Source organism: Gossypium raimondii, chromosome 7 (genome assembly GCF_025698545.1).
Source record: "Gossypium raimondii isolate GPD5lz chromosome 7, ASM2569854v1, whole genome shotgun sequence".
Taxonomy (NCBI): Eukaryota; Viridiplantae; Streptophyta; class Magnoliopsida; order Malvales; family Malvaceae; genus Gossypium; species Gossypium raimondii.
In genome coordinates, this window is record NC_068571.1 from 31,791,316 (window position 1) to 31,812,441 (window position 21,126).

At 34.5% G+C, this 21,126-nt stretch overlaps 3 protein-coding genes across 8 annotated transcripts; 2 read left to right on the top strand and 1 right to left on the bottom strand.

Moving 5' to 3' along the window:
- Positions 1-6,714: 6,714 nt before the first annotated feature.
- LOC105795828 (auxin response factor 18) lies at positions 6,715-11,206 on the top strand. 4 transcript variants are annotated; one of them, XM_012625488.2, is made up of 15 exons: positions 6,715-7,097; positions 7,223-7,357; positions 7,711-7,826; positions 7,929-8,024; positions 8,117-8,173; positions 8,317-8,469; positions 8,561-8,645; positions 8,740-8,830; positions 8,942-9,106; positions 9,203-9,316; positions 9,426-9,498; positions 9,585-9,732; positions 9,819-10,411; positions 10,501-10,688; positions 10,770-11,206. In XM_012625488.2, the coding sequence occupies exons 2-15, from the start codon at positions 7,303-7,305 to the stop codon at positions 10,915-10,917; spliced, it is 2,082 nt and encodes a 693-aa protein (XP_012480942.1). In that variant the 5' UTR covers positions 6,715-7,097; positions 7,223-7,302; the 3' UTR covers positions 10,918-11,206. The 4 variants fall into 4 exon arrangements, with proteins under 4 accessions (XP_012480942.1, XP_012480944.1, XP_012480949.1 ...); XM_012625490.2 differs by having other exon boundaries at positions 7,298-7,357; XM_012625495.2 differs by lacking the exon at positions 7,223-7,357 and having other exon boundaries at positions 6,716-7,097.
- Positions 11,207-13,147: 1,941 nt separating this feature from the next.
- Positions 13,148-14,857, top strand: LOC105795854 (hypothetical protein). Of its 3 annotated transcripts, XM_012625514.2 has the most exons (3): positions 13,149-14,033; positions 14,261-14,286; positions 14,479-14,857. In XM_012625514.2, exons 1-2 carry the CDS (start codon positions 13,395-13,397, stop codon positions 14,282-14,284), a joined length of 663 nt encoding a protein of 220 aa, XP_012480968.1. In that variant the 5' UTR covers positions 13,149-13,394; the 3' UTR covers positions 14,285-14,286; positions 14,479-14,857. The 3 variants fall into 3 exon arrangements, 2 of the variants coding, with proteins under 2 accessions (XP_012480968.1, XP_012480966.1); XR_008197486.1 differs by having other exon boundaries at positions 13,148-14,286; XM_012625512.2 differs by lacking the exon at positions 14,261-14,286 and having other exon boundaries at positions 13,156-14,033.
- Positions 14,858-16,012: 1,155 nt separating this feature from the next.
- LOC105795842 (hypothetical protein) lies at positions 16,013-18,906 on the bottom strand. Its single transcript, XM_012625501.2, has 3 exons — positions 18,717-18,906; positions 17,033-17,868; positions 16,013-16,828 (listed from the first exon to the last, which is right to left on the bottom strand). Exons 2-3 carry the CDS (start codon positions 17,842-17,844, stop codon positions 16,363-16,365), a joined length of 1,278 nt encoding a protein of 425 aa, XP_012480955.1. The 5' UTR covers positions 17,845-17,868; positions 18,717-18,906; the 3' UTR covers positions 16,013-16,362.
- Between the last annotated feature and the right edge of the window lie 2,220 nt (positions 18,907-21,126).

Here is a 21,126-nt window from a genome sequence, read left to right on the forward strand (position 1 = left end):
TCAATTGGCTGTAGCCTAATTATACACACTTTTAGTACTAAAAATTAGGTAGATTTTTTCTAAGATTATCACTAAATAATCTTAAATATTATCACTAAATAATTCTAAATATTATCACTAAATAATTCAAAATTTAAAATCAAATTAAAATTAGAGATTAAATTTAAACTAATTATAGAGTTGTAACAATATAGAAAATCATTCAATCTTTATCCAACCATTTTTATCTTCAATCTTTCAATTAAATCCTCCTCTTTGCTTTTTGTTTCAATTTAGCCCATCTTTATAAGAGTTTGAATTCAAAACACCAACTTCATTCCCGATAAGAAAAATTCAAATTTAATAGCATTTTATTCGATAATTAGCCAAAATAAATATATTAAAAGTACGAATTTATCTTGCTATCATTATTATTTTAAAATATATATCAAATATAAATTTATAAATTGTAAAAATAAATACAATTAAAAATACATAAAAAGCCTATAATATTTTGAAATATATATAAAATTTTAATATTTAATATATAAATATATAAAAGAACTAAAAGGTTGTGAATTTATAAAAAAATATACAAATATAATATATATAAACTAAAAGTATGTCTACAATGAATCTCATGAATTTGGACAACCATTTATCGATTCATTTTACATAAAAACTTTTTTATTTTTATTAATTTATATATTTTTATTTTAAAGATAATAAAATAAATAACTTAGTATTTTATAAAAAAATATAAACGTACTAAAATATATACATCTGGAATGAATCTGGGCAAATGAGTGTCCAAATTCAGATATATTTGGATAATCATTTATCTAGATTCAGATATATCTAGACAACCATTTGTCTAGGTTCATTTTTAATATGAAAAAAATACACTTTTTTTGGTTAATTTATATTTTAAAGATTTTTTATTTTTTAATTTATGTCCGCCATGTGACATATTGAGAGGTTATCAGGCGTCACTACCAGATTGACTATCAAGGTCATGCGACACAAATTAAATGTGTTAGTGCAGAAGTACTAACTTAACTGACAAAATATAAATCTAAATTCAAATAGCAACTAAATACTTTTAGACAAATTTAAGGTTACAACAAACTCTTTACAAAACCCATTTCTTTTTCAAGCATTTCATCTTCTCATACTCCATTTCTTCGCCAACTATTTTCAGGGTCTCGAAGAGGACGTATTCATTAGTTCCTAATTTTGAGTGCCACTTTCCATAAGTATTTAATGGAAAAATAAATTGAAGGGCAAAATTTTAAAATCCAAATAAAATTAACTTGTACAATAACCTGGAGGCCCGAAATTTGGTTTTCATTTATTAAAATATTATTTTAGGGTACCCAACATGCCTAAAATAACCTAAAACCTCCCTAGGGTTGTCCCCAAAACTCTGAGTGCGTGGTGGAGCACGCCAATTCCTTATTATACATAATCAAGGATTTTGTTAATAAAATTTTCAAACCATATTAGTATACATAATTGTCTGAACAGTTTTCAACATTTACCGTTAACCCTGAGTTAATTCACCAGCCACTTTCTTTTTATCTCCCAATAAAGCTTCCATATTGCCGTCAGGTCAACCTCTCTTTCCTTTTTAAAATGTTTCTAACTTTAACGTGACCCAATGAGCAAGTGATTTCCTTTTCAAAATAACCCCAACGTAATTGGAACAATTCACAAGATTCTCTCATTTAAAATATATATCACAAAAGAAGCAAGCAACGAAGCACCTTCAAAATCTCATTCTTCATTTCATTGATTCCCTAAAGGAATCTCCAAATTTTAATGGAAAAGACAATACAACAAGGTAGGTTAATACCGCAAATATAAACGCAATCACCCCTAAATTTTAAAATAGGATTTGGTATGAATGGAATCCACTCATTTCCATGTACATCATTTGACCTCTTTTAACCATTAAAATCAAATTTTACAAATATTATATGTCTTTCCCCCGACTTTAATAGTAACCATGTGCAGAATTTGATGGATAGGAGGTTGATATAAACATTTTCTTTTTCCATCATAAATATAAAACTGATACAGTATCTACCCCTTTAGACGTGCAGAGCGTCATTGGTTGATGGCGTTAATTGAATTACAACCATCAATAGTGATTATAATCATACACCTAATTTAGAGTCATTTGATGAACATTAATCTATTCCATTAACCCTTTCTTAGTTCAACGCTAAAATGTCATGGGTCCCTTCTCTCTCTGAGTTTTATCCTCCCTTTCTTAACTACGCTCCAACATTACACATTAAAACTTAGACAATGCCATTTCTGCATGGTGAAGATCAATCTTTTGCTCATCTACACTAGTTACCAGCTGGAATCAAATCCTATGCAAATTTTGTCTACTCTAGTTATATTGTTTCTTGCTAAAGTAGTCCTTTTTTTTTTTAGTCAAAAATCTTGAAAAGATGGAATAAAAATCTTAATCTTTTTCAACTTTGTTCCTTCAAATATGTTTTTCCCCTGTTTCGCTTTTGCTTTTAAATATATCTAAGGTTGAATGTGAGGGTAGAGAGGGAAAACGTGGGTTAAGGCAATGGATGGTTATTATAAGTAGCTAGGCATATTGGGTTAATAAAAAAACTGTTGGCTTAGTTAACCCTAGTTAAGGTTATATGATTTGGATTCCACCTCCACCACTTAAGCACTTTTTTATTCTTGTATGTTTGCAAGAATATTCTTATCCACGTATAATAGAATAATGAATTGCGTATAGTTGCTGTTTTTTTATTGGTATAATAGAAGATTATGATTAACAAATGTGTTGAAACCATTGAACATTTGGAGAAAAAAGAAACGATTTGTTGTTATGATAGACTTGATTTTCATAAAATCCAAGTTTTTCCTTTGAACAAGAACAAAAATCTACTCCATCTTACCTCATTGTTATTGCAAGAGAAAGAAAAAATTGGGTGCTGAAAACTTAGATGCAAGGGTGGTGACAGGAGGTATATTCTCAATGGCGGTTTCCTGGTCAAGGTCATGATCATGTGTATCTCAATCAATCTTCAAACCACTTGGATTTGCAGAATTATATTTAATTCATCAACTTGGTAAAGTTAAACCCCATATGTTTAGTACAGTCAAAGGAAATATTAAAATGGTTGGCATCAAATGTTGCTTCCAGGGAGAGAAAAAAACATATGCATAGAATGTCATTGTTTCATGGTTTATATGATTTATAATATGAAACCAAGAATGACTGTGATGTGGTTTCACTTTGTTTAAGAAACCGGAAGCATCGGAGAACCCCAAGACAAGTCAGCTTATGACACGTGCTTTGCTCCACCACTGGACCACGTGGCTCTGCTTTTTGAGGTTCCGGATATGACGTGTTCTTTTTCAGATATATATATATTTTGCCCTTTTCCACTCACGCCCTTCCCTAACAACGTGCCTAACACTTGCTATTTCACGTTTTATAACAACAATAATAATAAAATATGCTGTAAGTCCCTGTACTTTGACTAAATTTGAGATTTAGTCTTTGTAATTAAAAGGTTTGAAGTTAAGTCCTATTTTTATTATTTAAAAATCTCAATTCAATCATTAACACTTTTAGTGTTTCCCATCAAAATTTATCAATTTCGCACATTGATTAAGCAGTCTTCATATAATGTGACATATAATTGACGGGAAAGAAACATGTAAACAAAATTTTGATAAAAATTTTAAATCAAAAAAGGAAAAGGTCTTAGTTTTTAACTTTTTAGTATTGAGACTAAATCTCAAATTTTATTAAAGTATAGGGGCTACCAACATATTTTAACCAAAATTTAAACATAGGCAAGTCAATTAGGCTTCCTTTGGATCATCGATGAGGTTAAAAATAACATTGGTGGTGAGATTAGTTACTAAGGGTGATATTGGTTTGGTTTTTCAACCTTCCATCATAATTCGGTTCAACTTGGTTTTTATATTAATTTTATATTTTGATTTTATTTAACAACCTCATTATAGGTTCTGATCATATATACTATTTTTGACACGATGCCTAAAACTACCCATAGCCCCTCCCAACCCATAAATAGGAGGATAATACGTTTCAGCGCACTTGAACTCACATCATCCTGCATTGATAGCAATGCCCATGCCATTTGAGATAAACTCAATCGGCTTTTATTTTTTATTTTTAGACTTATTTTGATAAAATGAGCTTTGTTTTATAGCTTTTGAATGTTATTTGACAAAAATTTAAGGTCTTTTTCATAAATATTTAAAAAATTTTCAAGAACTTTTAAATTATTTTCATTATTTTAAATATAAAATATTTATTTTTATATCATTAAAAAATAAAATTAATTATATACTAAATAAAAAAAGAATTCAATTTGATTTCGAGTAACTACAATTTTTTAACTTTTATTCCATAAACCGTCCGTAGCAGTTATTGTAGCAATGAGATTAAAATCAGTAGTGAAATATGTGTTTGGATTTAAACGCAACTATAGCGATCAGGTGAGAATAGAAAGTAGTTATTAAGAACATTAAATAGAAATGATATATAATATAAAATTTAAATTATTTTGTTTTTATGAAGTTATTAAAATATGTGAAGTTGTAATTTTATTTAATATATGAAATTAATAATGCATTTAATTACAATTATTCAATTAGTATCACTTTATTTATAGTTATATATTTTATTTTATTTTATTTTATATCTATGTATTTAGATATCACATCTCACATTGAGTTTTTTGAAAATCAATGAAATAAAATTAGAAAAGTTAAAACCATAAAAGTCCAAAACTATAAATGGACAAGATGGTATTTAAGCTGCAAAACGGACTTTAAAGCTTCCCTGGAGAATGATGGTTGTGGTGCGGTGAGAAGATTTTACCGTGATTCTCCAATGAGATTACAGGCAAAAACATGACAAACACACTGAAACGGGGATTCCGTAATGGTAGAATCCAAACAAAGCCTTATAAGAAGAGGATTTTATCGGCAACGCAATTAATACCGTATGTAAATGATGTACTATACATGGAGTAAGGTGAGCAGCTACAAAATTACTACTCGGTAATAAGTGAAGAAACAGTAGCGCTTGTGGTACACTCAACCTAAAGGACAATGGGGAATGAATGGAACAGATCTGACAAACTATTTAAAAACCACACACGCTTACCATGCCTTTCAGTGGGTCCCTAAGCAACAGTGGCAACATCTGTAATTACAGACATCTACAATGTCTAATGTAAAAAACATAAATGCCTTCTTAATTTTATTTGATTTGAAGATTGCCAAATTAACAAAATAGACAGCCGAAAATTCTCTGCCGGGTTTACGCCAGCCAACACGGTTGCCTGCCATGATCCAGGCAAAGATAGAGACGGCGATACGCCTACCCAAAGCAATTAGAAATGGAGAATGGAGCTTCTTTGTATCGCATCCCCGAGGTGAGGGGGCGTCAAATAAACAAGACAATCAGTGATGTGATGTGCAATCATTGATTAAATGCATTGATACAAGCAAGAATCGTTAACCCTAATTTTATTAACTGTAACTAACTTTGGTTATATTTTATGATAATTTTTTAAAAATTTATCCAAGCTGTCGGATTGAGAATTAAATAGGGAATCAATTCGAAAAGTGGCTTTGGATTGATTAGATTGAGAACCGATATGAACCAAATAAAAAAAAGGTTGAATCGATTTTTTTGAAATTTTTTATTTTTAATATTTTTTAATCAAACTGATTAGACCACCCAATTGGTGACATGACCGATTCGATCACCAATCTATTTTAAAAACATAATGACTTGTATTAGCAATGCAATTTCCATTATTGGTTAGGGCAACGATTTATAAGATTACATACTGATCATTTAATAAATTTACATTTTCAATTATTATTAATATGTCGTAATATAAAATATAATCTCATTAGTACACGTATTTAGATTATGAATGTGATCTTAAATTTCAAAGAAATTTATTTTTTTATTATTTAATAGAAAAATGAAGGGGGTTAACAATTTAGCTTGCATTTTTGTATTTAAAAAAATAAAGACGAAACATTTGGCTCCACAATTTTATATCTGGGTAATGTAATTTTACTTTTCTTAAACCTCAAGTGTTGTTGTGTTGCCCAAGCAGTTTTTGCATCACATGAGATGCAGGTTATAGGCTTGAGAGTGACAATTCTGCAGTAACTGATATTGGGGATTGGTTAGGAGCATTACACAACTGTGTTTGCATGAAAACAGGCTACTTCTCTCTTCAATTACCGCCCCCCAAATGTCAAACAATTAGGTTTTAAATAAATTTAAACAGAGTATTGTCGTTTCTCAAGTAAGTTTAAATGCAGTTTATGCTCGCTCTATGAACAAATAATTTTAGTTTTCAATAATATAAAAACACCTGTGATCATATATATTTGTAAAAATTTTAATTAATAATGGTACTAGAAGTGGTATCTTTTACAATTAAAGATGATAATTAAAAGCAGTGTTGATGCTATTGTACTGTATACATTAGGACCTGTTTCGTAGGAATGGGCAGTGAAAATTAAATGGTAGATGGTTGTGGCATTCAACATAAAACGACAAACAGAAAGAAGATTGTGTATGTGGATACAGGTTCAAATGATATTAGTAAAACTGTAATTATTGACTTCAATTTTAATGATAAACGTGGCCAAGTCGTGAGTGGTGAAATACAAGTGCAGAGAAAATCACATGATGTGAGGGGTGGGGGGTGGGGGGAAGGGACACTAAACTAAAAACAAAGTGTAATAGAAAATTCTTAGGATAGAGATCTGAGAGACAGAGAAACAAAACAGAGTGAGCGGTTTTCGGGATTTGGTAACGGCGATTCAAGTTATACTGTGAGGTGTTTGTTGGAGAGCGAAAGAAGGGGGATGCAAAATAAAACATCAGCTTCACTCTTACATTACACCTGCTTCGCCAACAAAGGTTAAGCGGTATTTGGAGACCAGACAAAAGTAGAAGGCGGTTTCGTAACAGAAACAGAGCAGGCCAAAGTTTATTAAAAGAGGGGAAAAAGAAAAGATTTTAATCTTCCTAGTCGTTACACAGAAACTACCAACAATAAGTTCATGTATAACCGTCGTCTTTAATTACTCTTTTTTTGTTTTCTTTTGTTTTTATTGTTCTATTTTCCCCCTTTATTTCCTCGACTCTTCCTGCTGATATCTTATTCTCTGCTTTCATTTAATGGGGTAGGCTCTGCTTTTTCCTTTTAGCTATAGTGTTTCTTCTTTAGTGATTTGCTTTCTGTGTATCGTCGGTACGTCGTAGTTTTGATGGCTAATGTACAAGTTAATCCAAGGGGTTCTTCTATTGCTCACTCGGAGTCAGGTGATTGTTAATAAAGTTTATAGAAAAATGGCTCTGTTTGGCTGCTGAGAAACTACAAGGGGAAAAAAGAAGGTTTTATTTAGGTTGCTCCATGGTTAATGTACGGACATTGGGTGTTTTTTGCGAGAGAAAATAAACTCAGCTTTGCTGGGTGGAGCTGAAAGCTTTTCAAATTATGAAAAAAAAAAAATCCTAGATGGGTGGTTTTGGTTGTTTCTACTTTCTATGCATTTTTCTTGCTTTTTCTCAGTAGCCAATTGGAGTGACATTTTTTTTTGAATTTTCTTTTTCCTTTTCTGCTCCTCTTATAATATCTATGTTTGTTTTAATTGAATTTGATTTTGGTTGGATAGGTTCGAGTGATGATGATCTATACGCAGAGCTATGGAAGTTATGCGCAGGCCCGTTGGTGGAGATTCCTCGGAATCACGAGAGAGTGTTTTACTTCCCTCAGGGTCACATGGAACAAGTAATTTGTCTTTTTAACGATCTTTGGATTCTTCCTTATGTTTAGATTAAAATTTTGAAACCCGCCATTTGTTTTCTCTTTTCTTGGCTTTGTTTTGTGCAGTTAGAAGCATCCACTAATCAGGAACTTAATAATCAAGCCCCACTGTTCAATCTTCCTTCTAAGATCCTATGTCGTGTTATTCATGTCCAGTTACTGGTATTCTATCTCTCATTATCTTTCCCTACCATTTGCTTCACTTTATAGCTTGAATATATCATCTTATTATTACTTTTTTTTTCCTGAAATAGGCAGAACTAGAGACTGATGACGTTTATGCTCAGATCACTTTGCAGCCTGAAGCAGATGTAAGTAAACGCTACCCCCCTCCATTCTTTTCTTTTTAGTATTCCCTTCTTCATACTCTTTGGTTGACGAATTTCCTGAGGAAATGTGAACTAAAAACATACAATTGAATTATTTAGTTATATGCTTATGTTTATTATCACAGCAAAGTGAACCTACAAGTCCTGATCCTTGCCCAGCTGAGGCTCCAAAGAGGACAGTTAATTCGTTTTGTAAGATTTTAACAGCATCAGATACGAGCACTCATGGAGGGTTCTCCGTTCTTCGAAAGCATGCTACTGAGTGCCTGCCTCCTTTGGTAATAAGTTTGATTTATTCTGTTAATAACCCTTGTTAGACTTTCAGATTATGGTGTTGAATTAAATTCTGTGTGTGTGTGTTTTGAACAGGATATGAATCAGGCAACCCCTACACAGGAGTTGGCTGCTAAAGATCTTCATGGATATGAATGGCGGTTCAAGCATATATTTAGAGGTAATGGTTTTGTCTTTTCGGATTTGCTTTCTTAACATGTCACGGTTTGGCAGCTTTCTTGGACCTGTTTTTAATTCGTAATCCAAATAATCAGGACAACCACGGAGACATTTGCTTACAACAGGGTGGAGCACCTTTGTCACTTCCAAGAGATTGGTTGCGGGAGATGCATTTGTGTTTCTCAGGTACTTGGGACTTTTGGAACTTTCTTGGTGCTTGAGTTTGTGTTTGCATGTTCACGTCTGTGGCATTTTTGCAGTCTCTTTAGTTGTAATTGGACTGGCTTGTTTTATTAGAGGTGATAATGGAGAACTTAGAGTTGGGGCTCGACGGCTTGCTCGCCAACAGACCACCATGCCTTCATCTGTGATTTCCAGCCAGAGCATGCATTTAGGAGTGCTTGCTACTGCTGCTCATGCTGTTACAACGCAGACCCTCTTTGTTGTGTACTACAAGCCAAGGTATAATGTTCTCTCTAGATGTACACATGGTTGGCAGTATTATTTCGTTATTCTGATTACCTTGAGACTGAGTTTCTTTCCCTTGCTCTTGTTCAGGACGAGCCAATTCATAATAGGTGTTAATAAGTATTTGGAGGCCATTAAAAATGGATTCTCAGTTGGTATGCGTTTTAAGATGAGATTTGAGGGAGAAGACACTCCTGATAGAAGGTAGGTTTGTCTCCGTACTTTGTTCCCTAATGTTGTTTATCCTTTGTACTTGTGATTTTTTTTTTCCTCTAAAATTTTATCCAGGTTGTTTATCCTTTGTTTTATCTAGGTTCACGGGTACCATAGTTGGGGTAGGAGATTTTTCCCCACATTGGTCGGAATCTAAATGGCGAACCTTGAAGGTTGAATATAGTTATGAATTATTGGTACGAAATGCTAACTTGATTCTTGTTTTGATAGTATTCTACCCGACTATATCTTGTTTTAGATTCAATGGGATGAACCTGCAACAATACAAAGGCCAGAGAGAGTTTCACCATGGGAAATAGAGCCATTTGCGCCTTCTGCTTCCATAAATCTTGTTCAACCAGCTGTAAAGAACAAAAGGCCACGGCCTGTTGATATTCCAGTTTCTGGTGTGGGAAAATTACTCTTTCAAGTATTTGGAATAGAGTCTTGGTTGCTCACTTTGTTAACTTTGATTGATTTATTGAAAATGTAGAAATTACTACAAATTCAGCTGGTTCAACCTTCTGGGGTCGTGGTTCAACCCAATCTCATGAACTAACTCAAGTAGGAAGCACACCTGAAATCCAAAGCAGTGAAAGCCAAGTTATGTGGGGTATGAGGCAGAAAGAAGCTGATTACAGTCGAGGTTATAATTCGAACGCCTGGCCACATTCTCCTCTTGTGAATGTCTCTTTAAACCTTTTTCCTAATTCAGTGAGTGACAAAAACAGAACTGAAAAACCACAAACCACTCTCACTGGTTATGCCTTGCCTTCTCTATCGAGGCCAAGTAAGGGCCTGATGCATGACCAAGTTGAGAAAGGGAAAAAATCTGAGACTTCCACAGGTTGCCGGTTGTTTGGGTTTAATTTGACAGACACCATTAGTGCAGTTATCCCCACTGACAAGGAACAAACGAACACAACGGTTGATCACAATGGTGTTTGGGGGTCTCTTGCAGCTGCGTCTCATATTGATCAGAATCCAGAAACAGCTAAACAGAAGCATGTTGCAGCAGAGGCCTCGTCCAAGGAGATGCAGGCTAAGCAGGGTGCATCCACCACTTCAACCAGAAGTCGTACTAAGGTAAACATACGGGTATCTACTTGTTTATACTTGCATTGCTTTTTCATTATTGAAGTTCCTGATTGAAAAAGTACCTGTGTATTCCAAAGGTACAAATGCAAGGGATTGCGGTTGGTCGTGCTGTGGACTTAACTGTGTTGAAAGGATATGATGATCTCATTAATGAAGTGGAGAAAATGTTTGATATCAAGGGAGAGCTTCGCCCCAGTGGTAAATGGTCCGTTGTTTTCACTGATGATGAGGGTGATATGATGCTTGTTGGCGATGATCCATGGATGTAAGTAACTTCGAAGAAGCTCATCTGCTTTTATTTCGTTCTTTTTGCAGCTGTTTTTTATAAAATTGTTTTGTTTTGTAGGGATTTTTGCAAGATGGTGAGAAAGATCTTCATATATTCAAGCGAAGAGGTGAAGAAGATTAGTCCAAGATGCAAATTTGCAGTGTCGTCTTTGGAGGGTGAAGGGACTGCTGTAACCATTGATTCAGAGCATAAATCTGAAACATGAAATAATAAAGTTTGAAGACCCTTCTTATTTACGTTACATATATATATTGTTTTATTTTGGTTTTCCTTGGTAGATTATACTCTGATTAGAACAGTGAATGAAATGCTGCATTGAAGAAAAAGTACACAGTTGATGCATGGTAAAAGAATAGGAACTAGGAACACTTGTAGATTTAGAAAAAGGAAGGATTGTCCATGTGAATAGCTTTGCTTTAGTGAGTGGTTCAGCGAATAATCAATCAGACTGTAAAAAACATATGTATAAATGTTTTGCATTTAATTTGAACTTAGTTCATTGCTGGTTGGGTGGGCAAATTCCGAGTGAGCTATAGCTTTCACCATGGTCTGGCCCCCCTAAGGAGAAGCGACCCAGAAATTGTCTCGGTTGTGTTATCCCGTGATCCAATCTCGATGTCTCTGCCTCCTCCAGCCTTGTGCTGGGAGGGTGGCCATGAATATCCTTTTAAAAAAGCTGGTTATGCTATGCTGCTGGTCCCTATTGAACAGCTTTATCCACATTATTTGTCCTCTCAATTAAGGGTGGGTTTGGATGGCGATTGGGTGCAGTGCAGTGCGTTTAGCTTACTTTTTGTCTTACATTACACTATCATTACAGTGTCTAATTTTACTGCCACCGCTGTTTTTACACTAACCGCAGCTAAACGTACTGCCCATCCAAACTCAACCTAAGTTGCAATGGATATGGTACTGGTCCTGATTCCTGAAGGGGATTTTTTTTTGTTCTTTTAAAGTATGGGACACAGCAGTGGGTTAGCCAATCGTGGGGCGTCGGCTAATATAATAATAAGCTAATCTTGTTATGGCTTTGGTTTCATTCTAGCAATAGCTTTAAATAGGAAAGCACCTTTTGCTTATTACTTGCTGCTCTGCATTAACACTTAAGTGTAAACCGGCCGACTAAACTTTCTTATTCTATTTGGTAACTGAATAAAGTGAAATGAAATATGAAGTATGATATGATGGTTGCTCACTTAATCTCTTAATTATGTAATCAGAAATTTGAACCTGTTTATAAGAATGAAGTAAATTTGATGATAAATCATTTATCTCTTTTGAGAATACTCGTAGTAAGAGAATTAATCATTATATTTTATAAAGTAAAAGATTTTATTTTTTAACTAAATTAAAATCTTATTAATTCATGATAGTGATAGATGTTTAAGATAAGGGGAAAAAAGAGTAACTGATGGGGAGATGAATAATGCGCGTGTGGGATAAATGGGATTGGGAAGTGATATTGGTGGCAATGAGGGTGACTCTGTTTGAAAGGGCATTTTCTTGACCGAGTAAAGTCCAAAACAAGCCCACGTCTGAAAAAGTATAGGACGATTCTACCTTTGGACCCTGTCACTCAAATTGGCATCCTATGAGCCTCCTGCTACAATCCTGTGCACCTGTTTAGAGGTGTTGAATCGGTTAATCGATTCCAATTATCATTAACTAAATTAATCGATTCTTTTAAATTTTTAACCGTTAATTGAATCGAAATATTTTTAAAAAAATTAACCGAACCCAACTTTTTCGGTTAATTCGGCCGGTTAACCGAATTAACTAAAATTTATATATATTTTTTATTTTTGGTTAAAGCAAGTATAAAACATATCAAAAATTAACTGACATAACCGATCGATTAATTTATATTTCCAAAAAATTAACCGAACCAACCGAATACTTATATATTATAATATTATTTATTAAATTCAATTAATTCAATTAATCGACCGATTTCAAATTAAATTAACTGTTAATTGAACTTCCAAAAAATTATTAATCGATCCCAACCGAAACGAATTAATTCGGTTTTACTTAGAAATTTGGACACCCCTTCCACCCACCCTTTCACACCGCTCAAACTATCTTTCCCACTTTTCTTCCCTTTAATGAAAGCCAAACCATGAATAGTTTAATAAAGCTGACGTCACCAGGAAAAGGTGCAATGTAGATTCTTGCTTTTAAGTGCTTTCACTGTTTAACCTTGTCTTTCTATAGGGATATGGAGTCAAGCTTAGCTACTTTATTGCTTTATGATTAAGGTCAATCCATTCCATTAATTACAGTAGCTTTTACTTTCAACCCATCGATTCCTGGGATTGGTACAAGCTTTTTGGTTAGATGATTAACAATCACACATTTCATTCCTATTATACAATGGCAGTATAGTACTCTATATAGTTGGAACCCATTCTTATTTCGAAACCTGGTATTTGAAGTCTTTTTAACATATGGCTAGCATGAGAAGATCATAGCGAAAGTATATAAGAATGACCGTTGATTAATCTTTGCTGAGGGGGTTGAAAATAGCGACAACATTGGACTTAAAAGGCTGGCCTCTTTTTCTTACGGGGACCTTCATTGCTCTCTTCTTTGTCTTCCCTTTTTGTAGGGTACAAAACAAAAAGGAACTAAAAAATAAAGCCCTCCCCTATCCTTACGCATAGAGAGTATAGAAAGAAAATCATGGGAACTGAGGCAGAGAATGAGTCAAGCTACACACCAAAGCTACCGCTGTTTTCAGCTCCACAGGCGCACATGCAGTCACCAGAAAGATCAGGGACGTCAACCCCTCCATTACACGTCTCAGCCTCGGTTCCGTTTCGCTGGGAAGACGAACCTGGAAAGCCTAAACCATGTACCACACTCACCCTTTTCTCTAATCCCAATCACTTGGCTCAAAAGTGCCTGGAACTGCCTCCCAGGTTACTTCAGGATGCCAAGAGCACCACTGTCTTGGAACCTGCTAGACTTCAGTCTTCTTCTTCATTCAGAATGGGAAGTGAGTGCTACGGCTCTTTTCGTGTCGGCAGTGTTAGTCCTGAGAGGGTGCAGCTCGGTACCATGGTTCTTAGTAAGAGAGGGACCTACAAAGACAAAGGGTTTCTTGGTTCTTGGAAGAGAAAGACCTTCAAGGCTAAAAGAGAAGTCGGTGGGGCTGGGAAAAGTTACGTCTTCCCATCTTCTGGTGATAAAGACAGTGAATGCAGCAGAGAAGAAGAAGAAGAAGAAGAAGAAGAAAGCAATAGTAGCAGTGTTAAGACCACCAGAATTAAAAGGGTTGGTAGCTTTCATAACCTCTTTAATTCCAAGTCACACTTCTGGGTAAGATTCATCTCTCAGTTTCTTTACAAATTTATAGTCTTTGAGGGGTGCTGCTATGCTACTTTCATGGTTTTCATCACAAATACTGAATGACTCACCACTTGCTTCCTCTAGTCCAAATCCTTCTTACTTGTCAAGATAATTTGCTTAAATTTTATGAAGCAGTTAATTAGGTTGCTCTTGGATGTTTAACTAAAGCTTAAATTTGGAAAATCTTGTCTAACCAGGGAAAGAAAAATGCTCCATGGTGATGGTAAGTGGAGATTTCTTGACATAATTAGGTTTACGGGTATGGTGGCAAGTTTCTTGAAGTAGAATCTAATTAAGCTTTTTGCTATTGACTGACTTCACAATTATGTAATGTGCCACTTCAATTAGCTTTGTCGGCAATCAAATCAATACCATTGCTAGAAAGTTGTTTGATTTTGGTGTTTGGACACGACAGGCAACCATCTATCAAGGTTTAAAGCTAGCGGTTCCATGGAATAAAAAGAAGAAGGATGGATTTATGGGCTGACCCTTTTTTATCTTTAGTTGATCAACTACACTCCAGTTCAGCCGGTTGATATTTTGGTGTGAATGAAAATGACTAATCAAAAGTAAAATATAGCTAATGCCCCTTACTGTATCGTTTCTTCTCTAGTTGTGGTTGTGGGGCCGTATTCAGCTAAGGTTTTTCCTTTTTTATCTGCAATCCCAGTCTTGTGCATGTAAGTTACTGCAAAAGGTTTTAGACATTGTTGGACTGGATATATAGCAGTAGTAAATGTAATTATGGCTCAACTCTATCCATTGGCCCACGGGAATGCAACACTCTTTCACCATTTTGGCATTTGCTAAATTACTACTATTCTCAGAGTAGGTTGTTCTACTCATCGCCTTACTTTTCTTTATACGTTGGAGGCTAACCGACAACAAAAGACCCACTCAAACAGCATCATACGCTCAGAGGATTGTTTGACTGAGGGATAGGGTGGGTGAGCTGCGTTGAGTTCACCTACTGATTCAGAAACCTGAGCCCACTGGATTTGTAGCCTGATTCATTCAACTTTCACAGGTTTTCATATTGCTTTTCACCATGCTCCTCCTTCAGCCTTTGTTTGGTAGGGTAAATTTTTTTTTTGGAAAGATGTAAAATACAATAGTTAAAATAAATGGAAAATATAATTTTTTTTCACCTATTGCTTGGTAAACTAGAAAAAAAAAAACAAAAAATTTTAAAAATACATAATTTTGAACTAACATACACCTAATCTTTCATTTCCTCTCATCTCATCAATCTAATTTGAAATAATTAATCTTTATGCATGAGGATGGAAAATGATTATTTTTATATTTTCTTTCCCTTGATTTTAAACACATTCAAAATTTATTTTCTTTTCACTTATCCATTTGTCCTTCCATACCTTCAGTTTTCCAACCAATAAGCTAGACTTCACTAGCTAAAGTGGAAGAAAAATTAGAAAGATGAAAATTGAAGAAATAGAAAATGGAAAATATAATTTTTTTTTCTATAAATGTGATTTGTAGGAAATATAAAAAGATTTCCATTGCTTGGTGTGCATAATTTTCTATCATATGTGTCCATAATTTTAAAATAAAATACACCTCTCTCTCATTTTCTCCTCTTATCATTTCAATTTAGAAAAATTGATTTTTATATGAAAAATAATCACCTCTCCTATCCACTTTTCCACCCATCCAAGCACACCCAACTTCCATAATAACCAACAACAAAAATTGGACACTGGAAAATTTTCCAGGGTTCATAGTAACAATGTCTTCAACACCACCAGCACACTGATAACAGATTGAAGAAACAAGAGGCATGAAGGAAACAAAGCAATCAAACAATGAACTTTTATTCTAGGCAGGCTTAAGCATTTGGTTATTCATGCATTCGTGAATCAAAAAGCAAGATACAGATTCAATAATCTGTGACCTTGCTTAAGTTATTAAGATAGAGGATGGACTTAGAATCCAGAAACTGTTCAATTTATAGACACTGAACAAGCTTCGCTTTTCATTGATGGGTTTATCAAAGAGATATATATTGAGATACTTTGCCTCGTGACGCTTTCACCCAATATATGTACAACAGCCCACCACATCAATTATGCATCCAAAGTACGCTACTAAGAAATAAACACCTAAAAACAAACAATAGATACAGAAAGGTGAACAACTAGATACATACAATATACAGGGCTTAATACGTGTAAAATTAACGGGGGAAATTGTTCATATATGGAAAACAAATTTAGTCAAATTATCTGACCATTCTTTGTTGCAAACCTAAGCAAGGGGATTAATTGATCTCTCTGATTCTCTAGAAAGGAAACATCCACCCCACAGTCCATCCCAATAGCAAACCAGCACCAACAAGACTCAGCCCCAATGCAAAAGCAACGACATACTTGGTCAAGTCTGGTCTAGGCAAGCCACGCTTCCCTCGATTACCTTTTCCAGTCTTTTGCCTCTTTCGCAGTTTCCTACTGTTGTAGGATGTAGGTGGAAGAACTACAGGAAATTGAGGGGAGACTGGCTGCCCATTATCCTTGGTATGGACAAAAAGGGCTTCTAGCTGCAATATTTGGAACCACTGTTTATAGGCAAAGAGTTGTGAGGCTTGTTTGAAGAAAAGCTTGATGACATGCTCCTTCTCTTTATAGGCTTGTTTTGCTGCTTTCTCAGCTTCCCTAGCACGGGTTTGTGAGCGACGAAGTGCATCTAACAGCTGAGCTGTGGTAGGATCAGTCTCCGTAACTTCCTCTATAATGTCCTTTTGGATTGTTCTATCGAATACAGTTGAACAAACAGAGATAAAATCAATGGTTTTTCTTTAATTATTGGTTGGCTAGAGATGCAGAACAATGCACATCTAAGAAGCCATTTTGGCTAGCTGTTCCTATTTTAGACACTAGTTTAACCTATTCATTCAAAATATTAATCAATGAAATCAATAACACCACTACTTGAAACTATTATTAAAAAAATACCTGAATGGTGTGCTGGAAGCACACTGCATCTTTCTTCCAAGAGTTCTTACAGAATCAGGAGAGCCCTGCGCATTGAGGATTGGACCAAGCATAGGGCCTGCTTCAGACTTCCGATTACCGCCATAAGAACCGGAAGATGCACACAAGTACCTTCTTACATGCATCTTCTGAGGTGGGGGAAGATCACAATTCTCAATGAAATCCAACGACTTCTGTGCAACCAAAGAGGCAAGCTCATCTTTATCTGTTGTGCGCCACCATGGCTCAGCCTTCCCATCCCCAGCCCAAGGAGACTCTGGATCGTAACAGCAGTCATTGATTTTTTTGGAAACATGGCATTCAACAGATTCCATCTCCAAAAGTTCATAGTTTCGCACAGTCTCAGTTGAATCAAGAGAACCTCCATTGTTCCTTTTTCTGTCAACACCAGAAGCATCTTGTGCATCATGCGGCTGAACTCTACTTACATTGGAGGGAGACTTTATTTCACCTTTCAAACTTTCCACTTCATCCTCCAAGGCATATAACTGCTCATTTTTTAAACCCTTTTGGGGTCCATAGCTAGGCTGCAACTGAAGCCACCACCTCATATCAGGCGGTAGATTGGAATAGGAAGGGTTCCTGTTGAGAGCATTGAGATCAACCGCAGGGTGATCACGAGCATCTGCTACACCAGTGGGGCTAGAATCAGCCTGTTTACAATGAGATGATGATTGGCAGCAAGCTAACTTGGGAGCTCTTTTGGCATCTTCTTGGACAAAGCAACGATTCGCTGTTCTTTGCCAGACAGCCCTTGCTTCAGCTGCTGCCATTACACTCCTTGTCGACACATGTAGCTACCAAAAATAATTTGTTACAAATGAGATTATTACTGTAGCTAATTAAGTAAGATAAACTTCAAATCCTCATTCTTCACTAAATCAGTAAAACTACCAGCCAACCAGACATGGTTAAGACAAATTTTATAAGTTGCCACACCAGTCAAAACCAAGCAGTAACCATATTGGAAATCGTAGGTTCCAACAATGATTACTTAAGAAATACAATCAGATAATACATGTCCTTACCCCTGTATGAAGTACAAAAAAGTTCAACCATCATGCATGCTTAGCAAACCTTAAGTTCATTGCCCTCAATCAAAATTTAAAAGAGCATTTTATGTACTTTATGACTTCACCATACACCATGCTTCTCAAGCCAGAAATAGAAAATGGAAGTGGCAGATTTGTAAATAAGTCAATACAACAACTTACAAAACACAAGAACCATAAATTTGCAAATGCAGCCAATACAAACTTGTGATTGAAGGGTTTATTTGAGGCGTAGTACTTAATAAGACTTGAAAACCTAATTTCACCCACTGTCATTCATTTCAAGTAAAGTTCATATACTTCCTCAAGATATGACCTTCATTAGATCATCAAATCAGGTAAACAAAAGAAAGCAGTTGAATTCAGGCCAGATTAAAAGATTACAATCTAAATCGTATTCACTAATAAACTCGATGTATAGAAAATGAGTCATTGAACAACGAGATATTCAGAGAAGTGTACATAGAAAAGGCAATGAAACGGTGTATGCAACAAGGTCAACTAATCTAACATAATTCAACAAATTAAACATACCCAATGATAAAGAGAGAGAGAAGAGAAGAGAAAATAGAATAAGGAGAAAGAGCACAAACCCAGAAAGGATTGAAAGGAGATGGGCAAGTGGTAATTGCATAGATGATAGATCTAATTCTAATCTAACACATAATACAAGCAGAATTACAAGAAATCGTTTTAAATGTCAATGGATAAGAGCAGAAGAATGAGACTAATGTCCAAAACTTTATTTATTTATTTATATTAGTTCTTGTGTCAGCCTTTCTTTGGATTTCAGTTTCTATAAAAATCTTCTTATAAAACAAGAAAATTTGAAAGGCAACGACAGCGTTTCAACCTCAGACATTGATTATCATTTCATGGAGCTTGACCCAAGTTTTTGTAGCCTACTTTAACGATTATATGAAAGCGCTTTTGGGGCTATTGGTCGATTACACGTGGCGAATGACTGGGAGATCAAATGGTCGGTGGAGGGTGATATCATGTCACGATCAAATTGGAAGATTGGAGGTTTGAAAATTTTGTATTAATATGTTAGATTTATTAAAAGAAATTTAATTATCGATGATTTTTTTTTTGTTATTAATCAATGACTTGGGAAAACTTCTCCCACTCCCATGAAGAAAAAGTCTAAAACCATAAATTTTAAATATATTTTAAATTACCTCATTAAATTATCTTCAAATACAAAAGGTTATGTCTCTAATTAAATTGGTGACCCGATCAATAAAAAACTTAAATAATAGTATAGATATATAGCGACTTGAAAAATATTTTTAATGTCAAAATTAAATAAAATTAAATTATTTAATTAATTTATAATTTTATAAATTTTTAAAAGATAAACTATAATTTTAATTTTCTTTTCCGGCCACCACTCATACATATAGTGAAAACTTGTATACCTAAAAAAATCAGCTACAATTGCAATAATAGCAATAATGGTTTAGGTATGAAGGGCAGGGGAAAGCATTAAAAATCCTGGGGGTGCCCATTGGTTTTGTCATATTTTGCTATTTCATTTAATCATTACCCTTCTCTTTCCTTCGTGTTATCAGTTTTTGTGTCTACCTACCAAGTAGCTAATTTAAGTTCTGACACTTGTTTACTTATACCATCATTTTTTTTCTCATAATATTCTATATATATTTTTACTTTTCAGAATTTAATTTGTTTTATTTTCAAATTTATAAATCCAACTCTAATTATTAATATCATTAAATTTGTTGGAGTGACATTTTAATTTTTTAAATATTCACATAACAAAATTTATGTCAGGAAGTTAAAATATAAAGATTATGTCTTAATTTTACACATAATATAGAAACTAAATTTGAAACTTGACTATTGTTATATAATCTATAGGAAAAACATGACATCATGTCATTTTACCACGTTCATAGTCAGTGACGGAGCCAAGATGTTAATCTTGGGGGGACCAAGTTAAAATTAGACGTGCTATGTAAAAATCAATTTAAACATATAAAAAATCGATTCAAAAGAAGCAGTATTCTAACAATTAAAAAGAAATAATATATCATTACTTAAAATTGTGCACGAAGTTCTTTCAAGGAAATAAAACTACTAAATATAGAGTCTGAATCAAAAGTTTCAGCAATCTCTCTCTCAATATAAACAACAAGATTATCTGTAAGAAACTCATCCTCCATTTTGTTGCAAAGCCTTGTTTTGACAATTTTCATCGCCGAAAATGTTCTTTCTGTAGTTGCAGTTGAAACGGGAAGAGTCGACAGAAGATAAATTAATCTATCAATAAGAAAATATACCTTTGACATCTGTGTCTCTGCTAATCCTTGACAACGATCAGAGATTGTGGACAGATTTTGCAACTTCGGATGATTTGGAATGTTTTACTTATAATGTTGCAGCTGATACTCCAAGATTACTTTCTCTTGCTCAATAAAATCAAGAGGGTAATATTTTTCCACAATACAACAAATATCAGTCATATTTAATTATTTATAAGCATCATTAGGATCCAAAGCGGAGCTAAGGGTAAGAAGATCAATTGCCCGTTTATTAAATCTACTATTTAGCTTAAAAGTTGAGATTCTATAGCAGCATTGAATAATCTCAACCCGATAATGGTGCTTCATATTGAAATCAACATGTTGGTGACTATAACACCTCTAACCCATATCCATCACCCGAACAGGGTTACGGAGTATTATTGGAGTTTACAGATCGAGTACAAACATTTTATATCATTTCTCATTCATATTAGAAATCAATCATAATCAATTATATTGTTCCTTATATGAGCCCTCAAGACCCAAAATATGCATTAGAAACAAGTAGGGACTAAATCGGGTACTTAGTAAATTTTTCACAAAACTTCAAAAAAAAAATTTCCTAGGTGCAGGGGACATACGCTCGTGTGACCAGGCCGTGTGGCTCACACAGCCAAGAGACATGCCCATGTCTCAAGCCGTGTGGGTATTCAAAATAGGGACACACGGCTGTGTC